General features: G+C 36.9%; 2 protein-coding genes across 6 annotated transcripts in view; both read left to right on the plus strand.

Moving 5' to 3' along the window:
• LOC127995271 (ras GTPase-activating protein 4) overlaps window positions 1-2,104 on the plus strand; it is a 39,622-nt gene extending 37,518 nt beyond the window's left edge. For both annotated transcript variants that reach the window (XM_052591864.1, XM_052591865.1), the window contains 3 exons: window positions 372-492; window positions 694-752; window positions 1,190-2,104. In XM_052591864.1, coding sequence (XP_052447824.1) covers window positions 372-492; window positions 694-752; window positions 1,190-1,308 — 299 coding nt within the window. In that variant the 3' untranslated portion in view covers window positions 1,309-2,104. The remainder of the gene's footprint in view (window positions 1-371; window positions 493-693; window positions 753-1,189) is intronic.
• A 6,967-nt stretch (window positions 2,105-9,071) lies between these two features.
• LOC127995455 (CAP-Gly domain-containing linker protein 2) overlaps window positions 9,072-18,532 on the plus strand; it is a 35,284-nt gene continuing 25,823 nt past the window's right edge. For 2 of the 4 annotated variants that reach the window (XM_052591874.1, XM_052591876.1), the window contains exons 1-2: window positions 9,072-9,311; window positions 9,927-10,171. In XM_052591874.1, the coding sequence (XP_052447834.1) occupies window positions 10,057-10,171 (115 nt within the window). In that variant the 5' untranslated portion in view covers window positions 9,072-9,311; window positions 9,927-10,056. The remainder of the gene's footprint in view (window positions 9,312-9,926; window positions 10,172-18,532) is intronic. The other 2 variants (XM_052591875.1, XM_052591877.1) reach the window with 2 other exon arrangements.

The following is an 18,532-nucleotide window of genomic DNA, read 5'->3' on the forward strand; positions in this document are numbered from 1 at the left end:
GTTACAGTGAAAACAGTAATACTGTTAAGTATCAATAATTTAAAATAACTACTAACTGTTTTCTATTTTAATACATTTAATACATAATTGGTTTCCTGTAATGGCACAGCTGAATTTTCAGCAGCTGGTCACATGATCCTTCAGAAATCATTCTAACATGCTGATTTGCTCCTCAATAAATGTTTTTATTATTATTATCAAGGTCGGACACATGTTGTGCTGCATAAAACAGTGGTACATATTCTAGAAAGAAAGTAGACGTAGTCTTTACAGTTACTTTTTATCAGGTTAATGTGGCCCTGAATGAATGATTTCTTATCCTGTTTTTTTATCTTTCTGACTAAACTGCAGTGAAAACTCTTTGTTGATAGACCCTGGCTGTGATAAAACCAGGCATGGAGTGACTCTGCAGGAGTGGTTCGACCCACTGGACCCAGACCTGGAGGCGCAGCTCATCTACCAACACCTCCGTAGTGTCCAGCACGCTATGCGGTAATGTGCCTTTAACATACTGGAAAGGACTGACATCAAACACATAAATCTATACAATAACAATTCAATTAGACTTCAATTGTATGCAACAGTTAAATGTGTTTATACGAAACAGTTTTGTCCTATTTGTGTCTATAATCCATGTCAATTAGCTATAAGTCCAGGTCATCTAAATATGATGTTGGCACTTTTTTTTTGCAGAGATAAATATTATGAGTTGATAGAGCAGCAGGGGGTTCAGGAGGCAGATTCAGGAAGAGGTATGTTTTCAAGCCTGCTTTCTTTCTGTGTTTTTTTACAATTAGAAAATACTGAAATAAAATGAAATGCATATTAAATGGGAAATTTACACTGATAATTATAAATGGTGTCTTGACAGGTGAAATAAGTTTAAGTTAGAAGTATTAAGATGACTCAAACTAAAACTGAAGAATATAATAAACTAATAAAAATGACAAAAACACATAGTTGCAAAATTTAAAATGAAAACTGAATATATAAAAACAAAAGCTTATTTAAAATACCAATAAATGCTATAATGATATTTAAATGATATATAGCAAAAATAGCACTGTTTTCTTTTCCCATTTCAATGCATCCTCCATTCCATTTAATGATTAGTGTCCGTGTTGAAACACAACTCGCGTGTATTATTTCCAAGTAACATTTGTTCTACTGATGGCTTTTTGTTCTACAGACCAGAAGAAAGTAGATGGACTATCAAAGCTTTTCAGTATTCTCCAAGACCTACATGACGCACATGCCGCGGTGGAAGAAGAGGAAAGATCGAAGAATAAAAAGGTTTTCTTGAAATAACAAGCGTAAACAAAAGGACTTTTGTCTTAAACTGGTTGCATTTCATAATTCTCAGTGTTATTCAGTCACCGAGCTCATCCGCAGGCTTCAAACACATAGATGAGAGAAGAAATACTGTACAGTAAGTTTGATTTGTTCTTGTGTTCTTGAACTTTTGAAGCAGTTCTTGGTGCACAGATGGAACATGTAGAGGGCTGTGATTGCGATCCCTTTATTAAAGGATAGTTCTGGTGTGTTTGCTGTGTATTTTGTATCAAGGTAAGGACAGTGTTAACTTACTGCAGTGATTCAAGTGGGTTGCAAACTCCAAAACCTCTGCAGCTTTTACATGCATTCAAACAAATTAGTTTCAACTGTAATGATTTTCAGCATTAACTTCAACTAATCAGCATTCTTTATTTAATGTGCTTTTGACTTTAAAAAGCACTGTAGATATGCATGTCAACTCTTCCACCGTGTAATCTTCTATTAATTCAGTTTTATTAAACTGTTTAAATAGATTTAAGATGTTTGTTTTTCATTTGTTTTCTTTAGGCTGATGGCAAGAAGATAATTAGTTTATTCTTAGATCTGAAACCCATAGAAAGCTGCCTTTCCTGTTGTCTTTTTATGATATAAACTGTGTATTTCTGTCATTTTAAAACGTGGACCATTACTTTTTTCCTAAAAAGTGGTGTTTAGTTTTTCTCCACTAGGTGGCATTAGAATGTTTTTATTCATGAGCTGAAGTCAGGCTTCTTTCGCTTTACAGCAGTGCTTGTAAATACAAAACTCTTTAAATTTCAGTTCCAGAAAATGATCAAGAATGTCTCTATTGGATGGTGTGTTCAATTCCTCGGCAGCCATATCGGCAGCCATATTTACTTATAACTGAAATGTACTAACTTTTAGTAAATATTACTTGCAATAAACAAATCTCTTGAGAGCGGCTTGCATTAACCTAAGTGTAAAATTTCAAGACGATCATCTTTTATTCCTCCCTAATGTTGAAACCTGTATTATTTTCTTTTTTCAATACAATATATATATATATATATATATATATATATATATATATATATATATATATATATATATATATATATATACACATATTTCCAGAATCTCCATGCTGCAGTTACACAATTCCTAAAGTCATATGTTCAGTATGTTTTGGAAATAAAACTGGATGTCTTTTTATTGACAATATAACCAAGTAAGTCAATATAGGGCAATATGCTCATAATAATTATGATTTGAGTAGCCTATATCATTCATTGAGATATTTGGACCATTTTTCTTTCTTTTTTATTATTATTTAATTATTATTTTGTGTGTGTGTGTGTGTGTGTGTGTATGTAAATATATATATATATATATATATATATATATATAAAAATTCATTATTCTTTCTTACACTTAACTTTAGGGTTTGTTAGGGTACCGGCGAAAGCTTTGTACCTTTTCATAGCGCGTTGGTTTCTTATTATTAGCCTAAGACTGATGGTATGAGTATTTTATTCTCTGAGTTTTGATAATTTTGCATTCATAGCTCCTGTTATTAAAGAGTCAGTTAAAGTGGTGGCTTATGTTTGCAAGAAAGAATGTGCTTCCTGTTTTCTCTTCAGTAGTCATCTGAAACATGACTAGCCCTCTGTTATTTTCTCTCTCTCTCCACCTCACTGTGTTTTCTTTTGAGGGAAACACATTATTGTGTTTCACCTCTTCTCTATTATTAAAACAGGCACTTATTTCACATGCTAAAGAGGAGGCACTGGTTGGAGGAGATTTTTTTGGCTCAGTTTTCTATTGTTTATTAAGGATAAGAGAAATAACAGTTTCTTTGGAAATGGGAAGCTATAGCAGCCCAGCTGATGATTTTCACTCCAAGGTTCTGGTTATTATTAGTAGTATGGCAGAATCATAAAATTCATAAAATTGAGGTTGTACTTTTCTGACCTTTTCTTACCTATTTCAAAAGGATTTTAAGCATGTTTTAATTTCCTCATGATCATGAAATGTGTTCATGCACAAATCAATAAAAAAGGCATGAATAGCAAAAGAGCTCTCTTTCTTCCTGCCTGTTAACTTTTTTGCTTTCCCATGAAGAGGATCTGTGGTCTTCAGGTGAAAACCTTAACAAAGTTAGATTATATTATGACAGTCACACAGGTTTTAGACTTTGAAAGCACATTCCACAAATCACCCATTTATATAATTATGTATATTATTTACTAGATTATTTTGCACACATGGCAAACATGCAATGTTTTAAGGATATCGAGTTCTCTTCATTGCATGTTTGCCATGTGTATGTGTGTGAATGTTTATTTGAACTTTTATTTCATTGTGATTCCATTTTCACGAATCTGAAGACTAGGAGTGTGTAATGTGGACGTAACTGGTATAGAAATGATATGGCTTAAATATGTTTCCATGTCCCTGTCTTCTAAAGCAAAAAAAAAAAAAAAAAGTCCTCCACATTGGCATAACTTCCTCCTCCTGGTAGGATAGTAAACTGTGTCCTCCAAAGTGTAGTAATAGGAAGTACTCGTTTTGTGCGAATCGGTTCTTTTAAACAGTTAGCCTATGTTCAAAGAAGAAGTTAAACGTGATTCAGTACTGATTCCTCATGGTCCCTGTCATCCCAGCATGTATGTACTACTACATGCTCTAAATCGGTACAAATAAAGCCAGGAATTAACATTTTTCTATATTTATTAATCTCGAAATCGGACATCGCTGAAATGGCCTCCCTGCCTGAAGGCTTTCCCCCCTCCTGCTTTATGACACTCATCTATTCAGCAACCATTTGCTCACCACCGACACACTTTGAGGACATTTCTGGGCATCTGTGTTAAAAGAGCTTTGCTAAAATGTGCCGTGGCAGAGCCAGAGGGGTGTCTGTGGCACTGGACCCAACTGACATCTGATTGGCCACCCCAAAATTGAATATGCTACTATTTCATTTTCTTTGTTTAATCGTACTGAAAGAAGCGTTTATTTTAGCATTGAATCACAATTCATCTCATGTAGCGTATGCCACACAATCATGATGACAACACATGAGATGAAGTGCAATTTCAAGGCTAAAATAAATGCTTCTTTCAGTCTTAAGGAATGAAAAACATCACAGAGCAGACAGACAAGACAAAGCAGGTTACTTTTGTAAATATGAAACAAAGTCTCAACATTCAATTTCTGTTAGATTTATGAAGAATTTCAAACGATAAATACAGTTTTGTAGTGACAGATCCTCAGTTAAAGCAAAGCGAGAGTGCATTATGAAATGAACATGAATGAACATCTGAGGTACAGTACAACTTACTGAATTAGTGTCTTGTGTATTCACTCAATGACTGTTTCAACCGCGGAAAGACAGCAGCTTGAAAACACCTACAAGTCACATAACCACAGAAAATCCATTTAGTGTCCATAAACTAGTGAGAAAAATGTACACTAGAGAGGAGAATTTTGCAAAAATGACATGTATTATAGGCTATATTTACTAATATAATTACTCTTTACATTATGATTAATAAAATGGAGCAAACAGATTTAACGTTATTATAAAAGTGGCCAATGTGAACTTGTATACAATCAAGTGTTACTTTTAATCTTACAGGGTTTCCTGTTGAGTTAAGACGTTTTTTTTTTTTTAGAAAAAAAAAAAAAAAAACATTTGATTGGAAACTTGTTAATTATTCCTGAGTAATTCTCACTCAAAAGGTGGCAGCTCTGTTTGACGTAGCCTAGTCTAAGTTGACGTTTAAGGATTCCTGAACAACATTTACAAAATTTGCAGCATAAGTTAAAGGGATACCTCTCTACCCCTAAATTAAGTTTTTTTTTCATTAATAACTTATCATTCCAAACCCGTAAAAGCTTCATTCATCTTCGGAACACAATTTTAATATTTTGGATGAAAAGTGGGAGGCTTGTGACTGCCCCATTAACTGCCAAGTAATTTACACTGTCAAAGTCCAGAAATGAAGTAATCAACTATTCCTCTCCTGTTTCTCTCCACGTCACTGTAGCGCCATTTTGGAGATTATGAACTGAATGCAGGAGCGTTTGCTCTTCTGGGTTAGCCCCCCACAAGGTTGCACTGTTTTCTTTCAAATCATAGCGTGAATATACGTAAAAATTGTATCCTTGCTGCACCGCTGACACAGAAGAGCATACACTACTTGTGATCAGCTCATAATCTCCAAAATGGCGCTACAGTGATGTGGAGAGAAACAGAGGAGACAAATTGTTGATAAAAGTCAATTCTTGGGGCTTCATAACGTTACAGTTGAACCACTGATGGCAGATGGACTATTCTGACGATGTCTTTCACACTTTTCTGGAATTGACAGTGTAACTTACTTGGGACAGTCACAAGCCTCCCACTTTTCATCCAAAATATCTTCAGTTGTGTTCTGAATCCGAATGAAGCTTTTTATGGGTTTGTAATGGCATGGGGGTAAGTGATTAATGACAATGTTCATTTTGGGATGGAGTATCCCTTTAATGTTAGATGTTTTGCTCCAGTCTCCGGTTAATTATTATTATTATTATTATTTTTATTATTTATCCTTTATTTAGTCCAACTCAAAACATCTCATTCATAACTTAAAGGGGGGGGGGGGGTATCTTGAGTACCTATAGAGTAGTACTGCATCCTTCATAACTCCAAAAAGTCTTTATTTTTATTATATTTATAAGAGAAAGATAGTCTATACCGATTTTTCCCGGAAAAACACGAGCGCCTAGAGGCGTGACATGTGGGCGGAGCTAAAGAATCACAAGCGCCAGTAGGCTTTTGAGTTGAGAGCATGTGGAAGCTGTGACAGGCTGAAATTTAACAAGAGCAGCATCAGCAAAGGCGGTATGCTATGTGGTATGTACTGAAACTGTATATATTTGCTTAGCGGTTTTGGAAAATGACTAAGTTCCACTTTATGTCGTCTTTTTTTTTTTTTTTTAGCTGTACATGTGGAAAGTGCAGTTTGATGACAACATCGCATGTTGTTTACTTGATGTGCTTACGCGCTGATAGCTAAGTTAACAACACAGAGATATTTGAAGCAGTTTTACTCACCGCATGTGGTTCCAACACACGATCGTGACCCTTTTTCGTTGGGACTGCATTATCCTTAAGAAATAAACGATGTGCAATCCGAAATGCAGGGAACAAACAAAAACACTTGCACAACTCCGTTGATGCTCTGTAAAAATAAACTCCATTCACTGGTCTCTTAATGCTGTTTCTCTTTTGGTAATCTGTGCAGGGTTGTCTTGCCCTGGCAACCAAAAACACACTCCTTTTGTGACTTTTCGCGACGCTCTCGCTCTGATCAGGCTGTGCTCAGCCTCTCAGTGCTCTGCTATATGGGAGTGCGCGCTCTTCCGGCAGAAGTGCCTTAGGACCCATATAAGGAAATTATATGGGTCCTAAGGCATTTTCAAAAATTAAGTTGTACGTTTGAAGGAGTATTTTTGGAACAAAAATACTCCTTCCGGTTTGTCACAAGTTTCGGAAAGTTTTTTTCGAGTGTGGCTCTGTGTGACGTTAGATGGAGCGGAATTTCCTTATAAGGGCACTTCTGCCGGAAGAGCGCGCGCTCCCGTATAGCAGAGCACTGAGAGAGAACAGGCATTCACTGATCAGAGCGGGAGCGTCGCGAAATGTCACAAAAGGAGTGTGTTTTTGGTTGCCAGGGCAAGACAACTCTGCACAGATTACCAAAAAAAACAGCATTAAGGGACCAGTGGATGGAGTTTATTTTACAGAGCATCAACGGAGTTGTGCAAGTGTTTGTGTTTGTTCCCTGCATTTCGAAGATGCTTGTTCACAAGGCCCAGTTTGACGCCGGATTTGCACATCATTTATTTCTTAAGGATAATGCAGTCCCAACGAAAAAGGGTCACGATCGTGTGTTGGAACCGCATGCGGTGAGTAAAACTGCTTAAAATATCTCTGCCTCCTTGTTAGTGCGTCCGCCTCCCATGCGGAGACCCGAGTTCGAGCCCCGCTCGGAGCGAGTCGTTGCTGCTGCTGCTCTCATTCAGTTTCAGCCTTCACAGCTGTCACAGCTTCCAAACGCTCTCAACGCAAAAGCCTACTGGCGCTCGTGATTCTTTAGCTCCGCCCACACGTCACGCCTCCAGCCTGTCGTGTTTTTCCGGGAAAAAACAGACTATCTTTCTCTTATGAATATAATAAAACTAAAGACTTTTTGGAGTTATGAAGGATGCAGTACTACTCTATAGGTACTCAAGATTAACAGGATATTGAGTGAAAACGAGCATTTCACCCCCCCTTTAAAAACACTCAAAGGAATCAATTTACTAAGTTTTAAGTTGTTCTGCAGCAAATTCCATGTAAAGGGAGCAGAATAAACAAAAGGCCTTTTTACCCAGCTCAGTACTGACATGTGGGACAGACAACAAGACAACAGCCTGAGAACGGAGAGAGTAATGACCAGCACTTTTTTTCATAAGAAGTGAACATAAATAGGATGGAAGCACACCAAGAATTATATATACCTTATATATAAATATGTACCAATGACAAAGCCTCCGTGTGGCTAGAGCAGACCACCCTACACGAGAGTACAGCTCACAGTGGTGGCTTCAAGCTTTACAATTAGTAATAAATCTCAGCGATGCATGATAGGCTGCGTCAATCATTTGAAGGCATTGAGCAGATGAATGCATATATAATATATCACCATAGTCCAGCACAGATAAAAAAGTGGATGCCACTAACCGTTTTTTAACATTAAAAGAAAAACACAGCTTATTTCGAAAGTAAAAACCCAATTTTAGCCTCAACTTTCTCACTAGACAGTGAACATGAGGCTTAAATGACAGGTAATCATCAATAACAGTACCAAGATACTTATAAGTTGTAACAGTCTGTATTTCACGTCCGTCAAGAGTAATCACTGAAGGAACATTCAGTGGTCTATTCCGAGTGCCTGTGAAGAGCATACATTTGGTTTTTTCTGCATTAAGCACAAGTTTCAACTGTAGCAACGTGTTTTGGACCACAGTGAAGGCATTCTGTAAATGTTCAATGGCTTGTTTAAGAGAGGGTGCACAGCAGTAAATAACTGTGTCATCTGCATAAAAATGAAAGTTTGCATCAGACACATGCAGATTAAGGTTATTTATATAAATAGTAAATAAAAGAGGGCCTAACACAGAGCCTTGTGGAACCCCTTTAAGGATTGGTAAAATACCCGATTGAACGCCATCATACTTAATGCACTGGGTTCTGTCACTAAGATAGTTTGAGAACCAAGAGACAGTATTCTCTGGAAGCCCTGAATTAAGAAGCCTAATCTTTAAAACGTCATGATTAACCATGTCAAAAGCTTTTGACAAATCAATAAAAAGTGCTGCACAGTGCTGCTTGTCACGAGCAACAGAGATGTCCTTTATCACCTTCATTGCAGATGTGATGGTACTATGTTTTTTTTTCTAAAACCTGACTGAACTGGTGATAAAATGTCCTGTACATGCAAGAAGTCTTTCATCTGATCACTCACCAGGGATTCAAGCGTTTTGGCCAAAACAGACAAATTAGAAATCAGAGTTAAGTTTCAGTAAAACTAACATTTGAAGTTATGGTAACGTGAAGTAAGCCTCATCAGCAATCACAGGATTTATTCGTTAATTTTTATGCCAGGTTGGATTTATTTGTGAATACATGGTCTATGGACCCTTTGATTTAGACTTGACTACCCCCAGGTTATAAAACACTAGCTCCATCACTGGGTGTCTGTGAGCCTCGCATCCTGGCCCACTATCACTCGGCTCTCACTGCCAGCTTTAACTCAGCATCCATATTTTTCGCATCCGCGTGGGAGAGAGAGAGAGAGGGGGGAGAGAGAAAGAGAGAGAGAGAGAGAGCAAAGGGAGTGGCAGACGCTGACAAATCTCATGCCGGGAAGCCGACTGAGCCATCCCTGCACATCTGAAGTTTGCCGGCGCCGACTCATTCATAATTCGCAGGATTTGGACTTCTTAAGGTAATAGTGCTGTTTGTGAGAGCGGATGGGCTTTATGTCGCTTGACAGGGGCGTGTGGAGACGGTCGCGAGCGCGCCGCAGTGAAGAGCCAAAACAATAGAGCAGCAGACTCCACGGCGCAGAAATGAGCCCGAACACCAAACTTCAGCTTCTATTAGGATATATTATACGCTTTATGCTGCAGTAATCTATCTTTTGACGTGAAATTCACGCAGTGATTTTTCAACGAGGCGAATTTAGGGTTCGGAAGGTAGCGGTGATGACAGCATATCGAAAGTGCCGACCTCAGTGGATAATGGGTCTCGTTACACAGATAGACTAGAATACCGCAAATGACCTTGCTTTTTCGCTCATTTATCACTCAGGAAATAATTCATTCGCAAAACAACACATCCACAGTGTGTCGGTGTCGATTACATTGTTTCAGCCTCGTTCAAGCGATAAAAATGTGTGTTTTGTGTCTTTCTTTGGCCCGAAGCATGTCATTATGGATGCTATGGCTCAGCCAGTATCTTGTTTATGAGCTGACTCGGGCCATTCATATACTGGAGCAAACTGCATGCAGTCAGTGGGATTTAGCTGTGTGTTTCAATCTCTCATGATGGTTGTCTTCAGTCCCGCAGGTAGAATGGAGAGGGATATCCGCCATCCTCACATTTAGTGCCTCGAAAGGGAAAAAAAGAAAAGAAAGAAAAGAAAAAAACCTTAATAAGCTGCGAAACTTGAAGTTTCTCCAGTGGACATAATGAACATGCTGAAGTCCAGTGGCTTGAAGATCCCTGGCAGGGGTCCTAAACACTCCAGTCCAGTGGGACGAACAACTGTTGGCCCATCAACCAGTCCTGCGGCTCAAAAAGACAGTAAGTCAGCTTCTTCTGTGCCTCGCTCGCCTCCAGACCCAGACAAGCCAGAGATATGTCTCATCAAATTAGCCTTCACTAGGCCCAGAATCTGCAGACACTTTTTCCACCAGCATTATTTAACTATCATTTATCATAAACTGTTACACTAAAAAAAAATATTAACACATGAGATGACGGAAATCATTGTGGTGTGCCACGAAGATGTGAAAAAATAGGCATAAATCTAGCTTACAAATTATTCAGGCTAATTGTAGTAATTAAGGATCAGACCTGTTTGCCCAATAGTGGCAAGACATATAGGCTATGTAAGGACATCTGACAAATATGTTTGTCCGTCAAGAACCAGGAAAAAAATCGATGAAACAATTGTGGCTATTTCCTCCCACGCCTGTTTAACCGACGCAATTTTGGGTGGGTTTCTCCCATCCCCATACAACACAACTTCTCTGTCTTTCACTGCTCTTACAAGAACATCAGTCTCCTCGGCTGTGAACCGCTCCTGGCGTGCGCCTGGTAAATACGCCATAATAATAGCAATCCATAATGGAACTTGCGCACCTGTTTTTAAAGGGAATGTTGGATGACGCTCTGATTGGTTTATTTCACGTTACGCCCAAACCACACCTATGAATAATGAAGCTACTTCAGACCAACCCATTTTAGATTTGCGCCGGGCGCAAGAGCCATTTATCCCGCCGGGAAAATAGCAACAGCGCCGAGACCCGCCCACAAACTTACTTGCGCTTCGCGCTTTGACACTTGCGTTTCAGATCGTTTAAATAGGGCCCTAGGTTTTTTCTGGTCAGTGGCGCAATTGTTTAATGGAACAGCAAAATAGCACCAGGGATTGTTTGCGCCGGAACACGCCTCCTTTTTTGCGCTGAACCGCCCAGGGAGCGCAAGTTCATTCAGTAGTTTAGCGACGTGCCTCTGTGGAGGGAAAAGCGCGCTTTGCGTGGGTGCAAAATAGGAATGACACATGCGTCGGTGTACAAAGTCAATTGCGCTGGGTGCAAGATAGGGCCCATTGTCATTTATATCGTTTTTGTAACATTTATTTAGATTAAATGCATTTTTTTATTTACATTTCTGTTTTAGTAATTTAAGTGCTTAATTTCAATTCTCAAAAAATATTTTAAGAATTTTAACTGATTTTGTGGGTGAAATCGATTTGAGCATGGGCAAAGCTGGAAGAACCTGTATATAATAAACACGCCTAATTTAATAAGTAGTGCACAACTTCTACAGAGATCTGTGGCATTTTCTATTGAATTTTTTAGTTGCAGATTCTGTGTTGCCTGGATTATTACTAATAAAATACTACCATGTTGACACAGACACTGGTTTACATGAATCACAGTGAGCATCCAACCACAACGAGACCAGACCACGTTATCTACATTAGTTTGTGTCTCACTCAGAAGGGTGTCATGGTTCAAGCAGTAAAACACACATGTACAGGAAGTGCAGTGAAATCAGGAGTTGTTCTGCTTTTCACATAAAGAAGTCATTAAATGTGATGTTCCTAAAGGGTAGGTTAAAAAGCCATTTTGCCCAAAACTCAAAAGTCTTTTTATATCAACGTTTTGTTTGTCTCTACCAACAGTACGTGTTTTATGTTTAGCAAAAGCAGTTCAGGATATTTTTAACTGCGTTGGTAAAATTTGGATAGCCTTTTTAAAATGTTAAACTTGGCTGGCTGTTCTCAGAGACTGAAGAAGAAGAAGAAGAAGAAGAAGAGTATGTGCTTGTAGCTAAATGTGACTTCAGGAATGGACGGTTGATATTTCAACTGAAAAATAAAAAATAAATAAAACAATAACAATCATAATAATATACAAAAATCAAAAGATGAAAGTTTTTAGTTGTGCAGCACACAATCTTGTGTAATAATTAAAAATAAATGCTGTTTATTTGTATTATTATTATTATTATTATTATTATTTATTAAAATACACTACACCTTAAAAGTGGCATATAGTGTGACAGTTCATTTAATTAAGGACATATTTTTTTCTATAGAAAACAGATGATGTTTTTTTTTCTGTTCAATTTTGAGGAAATCTTAATGCTAGTTTACTATTAAACATTGAGTAAATTCACTTGTAAATAAAAAGTTTACAGTTAAAAATTGAAAAAAAAAGACTTAAATATCGATAACTCGTATTTTACTGCAAAGTTTTTTGTCAAATCAAATACCTTGTACTGTGAGAATATCCTTCAAATCTACAGTACAGCTTAAATCAAGTAGCAAATCAGAGTTCATGGTTGTGATGTAATAAAACCTATTTAAAAAGTACAAAACTATTCTACATCCAGACTTCCTGTTTTAATGGAAAGTACATCATCACAACAGAAAAAACCCTAGGGACAAAATTATTTTGTGGGATTTAAAAAATAATTTTAAGTATTTTTAAAGTCTTTCAGTTGATTGTAATATAATGTTCTGCATTATTTATTTAGAGTTTGCAGTGATGTTTAGCTCAAACTTAAAAACGGAGCACCAATTCTGCAATCTGTACTAATGCATAAAGTGGTTAACAATATAAACATCCTCTGACATGATGTCATGATGAGTGTTTCCCTGTAGATTTCTTACATACGCACCCAGGCACAGGAAATGAGTAGCACATTGGGTTAGACACAAGACTGTCTGAACCAGTGTAGATTTGAGTTTTTAGGCTAGAGAATTTGGTATGAATTAATTGTGAGCGCTTTGTTCAGTAACATTTTTACCACACAGTTCTTCACCCTATTTTCTAAAGCCCTGTTCACACCAAGAATGATAACTATAAAAATAACGATATTAGATATTATTGTTATAGTTGTGGTGTGGACTATTCTTTAATATTGAGATCAAATTTTAGAACTATATCGTTATCGTTATAGTTATCGTCATAAGTGTGAATGGTGCTTAAGTGTAGTTTCTCTCAGCCTTTAGATGGACCACCACTGGATCAGGTTGTCATTAATACACTGTGTTCATTGTATTAGGAATTAAGGCTTTAATTTAAGTAATATGTAATTTTCAAGATGCAACTTCCAGAATTGTTCGATAGGTAAAGACTCAAATATTTTTTTGCAGTTTGATTCCTGATCCTACCCAATACCTAAACTAAACAAGTCGGAGGTAATGGCATACATATATAGAATACCCAAGAAATGTGACTCGTATAGTTTTGAATGGGAAAAAATGCATCGCTCAATATGGCCGCTCAATCGCAGGAAGCTCCGCCTTGTGAAGGAAGGAGCCAATCGCTAATCTGTAAAGTCAGCGCATCACTGCAGCTGCGGTTAGAAGCGTCCCGGTTGATTCAGAAAAGTTACTCTGACATCTAGGAATAACCATCTGTAAAGCAATTAGGGGTCAAGAACAGTGTTTATGATGAAGGATTCATCAATGGATGAATGCATAGAAGGAACAGAATGAAAAAAGAAAAAGGAGGAGGACCAATCACTATTTTCTTAACATATACCTGTATAAGCAACCTTTTAAAATAACAATCTTATGCTCTCCAAAGCTACATTCAGATAGTGAAAGTGACGTGACATACAGCCAAGTATGGTGAATGGTTATGCTGAATAAAACATTAATGTGTGCTCGATAAACAGTTAATATGCAAGTAATATGCATGCTAATAAACTAGTTAATAGTGAGAATTGGTCCCTAAAAAATAGTGTTACTCTTTGTATAATTAAGTAATTACATTGTAACAAGGATACCTGACCAAATAAAGTGTAAATTAAAAAATTACAACAACAACAACAAACAAGAAAAGTTACACACATTATTTATCCAAGTTTTTGTTATCAGGAGATACTCTTTTATTTTCAGAGGGAAGAAAAGAGGGAGTGTTTATGGTGGAAGAGTGATCAGGGTGTGTGTGTGTGTGTGTGTGTGTGTGTGAGAGAGAGAGCAGGGGGTGGTTAAAGGCTGAGCTGGGGTCATTGTGTTAGCTTGTGCTGCTGAATGGTGGGATTGAGATGGTGGGAGGAGGAGTGCAGGCACAATAGTGAAGTGAGGCTTGTGTTCTTCTCTTCTTCCTGCATCACTCCTTTTTCTTTTTTTCCATTACTGATCTAGTGTTACCGTAGCAACGCAGCCACTTGGGCAAGAAATGCACCAGAGCCTTTCGTTCAAGCCCCGCAATGGGCCGGGACTTCCTGAATGGGCCTAGTTTATTCTGCTGCGGTGTAGCGCTCGTGAACTCCTCTCTCGAGTCCCGGCACATGCACACACTCCTTTCTGCTTATGTTTCACTGCACTGCGCTGAGTGCGCTTCACTGCTGCCTAATGTTTGATGCACATTTTGGTTTGTAATGTGGTCATCGGCTAGTGAAACAATGGATCAGACCATGCAACAAATCGAGTGTAATTCTTTCTAGGTGTAAATATGTATATATTGCTGAGATGAGATGATTAACAAGGACAGGTGAAGAGAATGAACGAATCAGGGCAATTAAAAAAAAACTAGGTCACCGAGCACATGGAGAATGAAAACACAACACAAGTCTCTGCTAAATGAACCAATTTAAGTCAAGAAAAGAATATTCTATTATTTAAAAAAAGAGTAATTCACTAAAACTGACAATTCTGTCATCATTTACTCACTCTTGTGTGGTACACAAAAAAGGCAGAATGTATAGGCCGCTCTGGGGTGCGTTTCCCAAAACCATAGTTGCTAACTAAGTAACAAATGAATGTACAAAATTTACAGTCAATTTTAATTTAATTTAATTAGTTTCCTGCATTCTTTCCATGAATATACACTACAGGAATATTACTGTTGTTTTGATTTATATTATGTTGTTCTAAATTAAATAGGGATAGTTTAACAAAAAATGAAAAATCTATCATCCGTTATTCATCCTCATGTTGTTACAAACCAATAATCATTCATCTAATTTTAATTATTTATTTTTTTTTTTCGAAACCTAAGAGATGTCTGACCCCGCATTTAAGTCCATTTCACTAAAATATTTATACTTTTCATAAAGACATTGTAAAATTAATCTATTGGAATCGCCACTTTTGAAGAGACATCACAATTTTGCATGATAAACACAATGATTTAATTTAGGCTTTTATTGACATTAGGGCGGCACGATTTGGGGAAAAATTTAATTGTGATATTTCTGGTTAAAATTGTGATTTAAAATGTAATTTTTTAAACAAATGAATTTACATATATACATACATACATAAATTACACCAGGTTAGTTGTGCTCATATATATATATATATATATATATATATATATATATATATATATATATATATATATATATATATGAGCACAACTACAACTTCAGCACAACTACAGTGCCCTCCACTAATATTGGCAGAATTTATCACCCTTGGTAAATTTGGAATAATATGGAAACACGCAGAGATTGAGCAACATTTACTGCTGACGTTTGCATATATTTATTTAATAAAAAATCGCAGCCTTTGTAGTTCTATAATTGCAATAATCCATATCACGATTTTGGTTTTATTTTCGATTAATCATGGCGCTTGTTGTCCAAATGAAGTTCTTAGCAATTAATATTACTAATCAAAAATTTATTTTTGATATATTTATGGTAGGAAATGTACTAAATATCTTCATGGAACATGATCTTCACTTAATATCGTAATGATTTTTGGCATAAGAGAAAAATCGATAATTTTGACCTAAACTATGTTTTTTTGGCTATTGCTTAACAAGTTTCGGTGGTCCAGGTCACAAATGGTAAATGGAAGCTTACACATCGATGCTGAGCAAGCAGCAATTGACCATAGTTCTTGTATTCTACTCTACTTTCTGCCAATTGGGGATTTGTTTACATATTTCCATCACTGCTGACACATCTGCTTCTGTGTGGTAGACTACTGACCTCAATAATATTTGTACAACGTCCAAAATTCTGTACAGTTTGTCAGCTCTTATGGAGCACAATGTTCCAGCATTGTTATGTGCCATTTCTAAACAACAGCAAGTCAAAGGAGCCCAGAATTTTCTTCCTAACAGACATCTTTAACTACTATGTTTATCAGTCCAGTAACATGTTGGAGCAATTGAGAAACAAAAGCAGTCATCATCCCCCTCCCCCCAGCACCAGTGACCTCCCACACATACACAGAGGTATGAAAGACTGACTGAACACACACTAAATGAGCCGAGGCTCACACATCATCGCTGTATCCTTCAAGCAGTATTGGGTATGTGGCATGTGTCAAAAGCACCACGTGTAAAGCTCCCAGGTTCATACTGCAAATCCCACTGACCCAGATTCGTTCATAAATTAGAGTGCTGCTCAGCCTTGCATAAAGGCTGCTGTGACATCCAGACATGAGAAAAATGATGAAAGTTGTCTGATGCCATGCATCAAATGAGCTGTGTAGCAAGTGTGGACAACAAATGCTGTGAAATACAGAGAACGCTGTAAATTCTTAAAATGGATGTTTTTCATTGTGCCCCATGCTACTTTTATGTATTATGATTTATTATTCTTCAGTATCTATTCGATAACATCAATGTACCAAGTCTCAAGCAAATATCATTTTTCCCTCTGAAAAATGTCACATTACAGAAGTGAAAACATTGTGAAACATGAGTCATGTTGACATTAAAGTGTAATTTTTCACTGAACTTTGTATGACAGGGATTATGGAAAGTAATGGTATTATCAGATGTCAAAATCATTTTCAATGACGTTTTACTTTACTGTATATATATATATATATATATATATATATATATATATATATATATATATATATATATATATATATATATATATATAAGTTCTTATTAGTTTGTATTCATCACATTAAAGATTTCTGAAAAAATGTCATAGTTTCCGGAAACATGCAGCATATAGAATGATTTCTGAAAGATCATGTGGCACTGAAGACTGGAGTAATGTTGCTGAAAATCCAGCTTTGCCATCACAGCAATACATTTTTAAAAAATATATTAAATTAGAAAACGGTTAGTTTAAATTGTAATAGTATTCCATAGTATTACTATTTCACTGTTTTGTTATTTAAATAAATGGAGTCTTCTTTCAGATAATTCTTTAAGAAATACAAATTTTGCTTTCTGTCAAAGCTAGTTAACGGTGACCTATCATGCTAGATGGGTAAACAGATTGGTTGTCTATATGACTGACTTATGATTAAATACCTTACACATCTGAAAGTCTACCAGTTTCTTAAAGGGGTCATATGATGCGATTTCAATTTTTCCTTTCTCTTTGGAGTGTTACAAGCTCTTGGTGAATAAAGAAGATATGTAATGTTGCAAAGACTAAAGTCTCAAATCCAAAGAGATATTTTTTATATAAGTTAAGACTCGTCCACGCCCTCCTAAAACGGCTCGTTCTAACATGCCCCTAGATGTCTACGTCACTATGTGGGAAGTGTTTGGTTGTGAAAGCAAAACTACCTTGTTTGGCCTTCCAAAAGAGGACGATATCCAATGCCGCAAGCCCGCCTCTGCTCACTCAAGGCCGCAGTGTGACGCTGTTTCGTTGTGAAAGTTAAACTACTTAGTTTGGCCTTCCAAAAGAGGACAAGACTAGAAATCTTGTTTATATCCCATTTATAATGGGATTTAAATCTTTATGTCTCGTCACCCCGGATGGACAGGGCATCACAATATGATAAGGGGCGTAACATTTCTGTCACACACTTGTGGTGTTCGGCCAATCACAACACACTGGATACCTGGCCAATCATAGCACACCTTGCTTTTCAGACCGATGAGCCTTGTAAAAATGTACGTGTTTCAGAAGGCAGGGCATACAGGAGAAACAATAATTTACAGTATGTGGAAAATAATGTGTTTTTTTTAACCTTAAACTGCATAAACACATCTCATTACACCAAATAATGTTCTTTTTAGCACCATCATATGAACCCTTTAAAAATTCCTGTATCTCTGACATACTGTCATTTACCACAGAAAATGATTTCCCCTCATTTTTTAAAAACATTTTGGTACTATTTTGGTAATATATCCATTAAACTGGAGATAGAGAAACATGATACACACAAGAATACAAAAAATGCAATGCACTGTTTATATGGAGCAAACTCCACCCACAGTAATTACATTGGTATTGCATAATTAGAGGTTCATCCACTTACAGCAGTAGTCCCACCACTAAAGGGCTGTTTAGACCACATCTCAAATAACACACATTTTTGCATGGCAGAATGAATAGTAATACTTCAAATTGTCCGAGCATCAGAGAACCTTCCAGAATGCCTTGCCCCATAGACCTCCACTGTAAGTCTGTCGCGACACAAATTTGATTTTCACAAACTCTGAGGCAGTTCTTTCTTGACTGACAATGTACCACAGGTTA

This window comes from Carassius gibelio, chromosome A5 (genome assembly GCF_023724105.1).
Source record: "Carassius gibelio isolate Cgi1373 ecotype wild population from Czech Republic chromosome A5, carGib1.2-hapl.c, whole genome shotgun sequence".
Lineage (NCBI taxonomy): Eukaryota > Metazoa > Chordata > Actinopteri > Cypriniformes > Cyprinidae > Carassius > Carassius gibelio.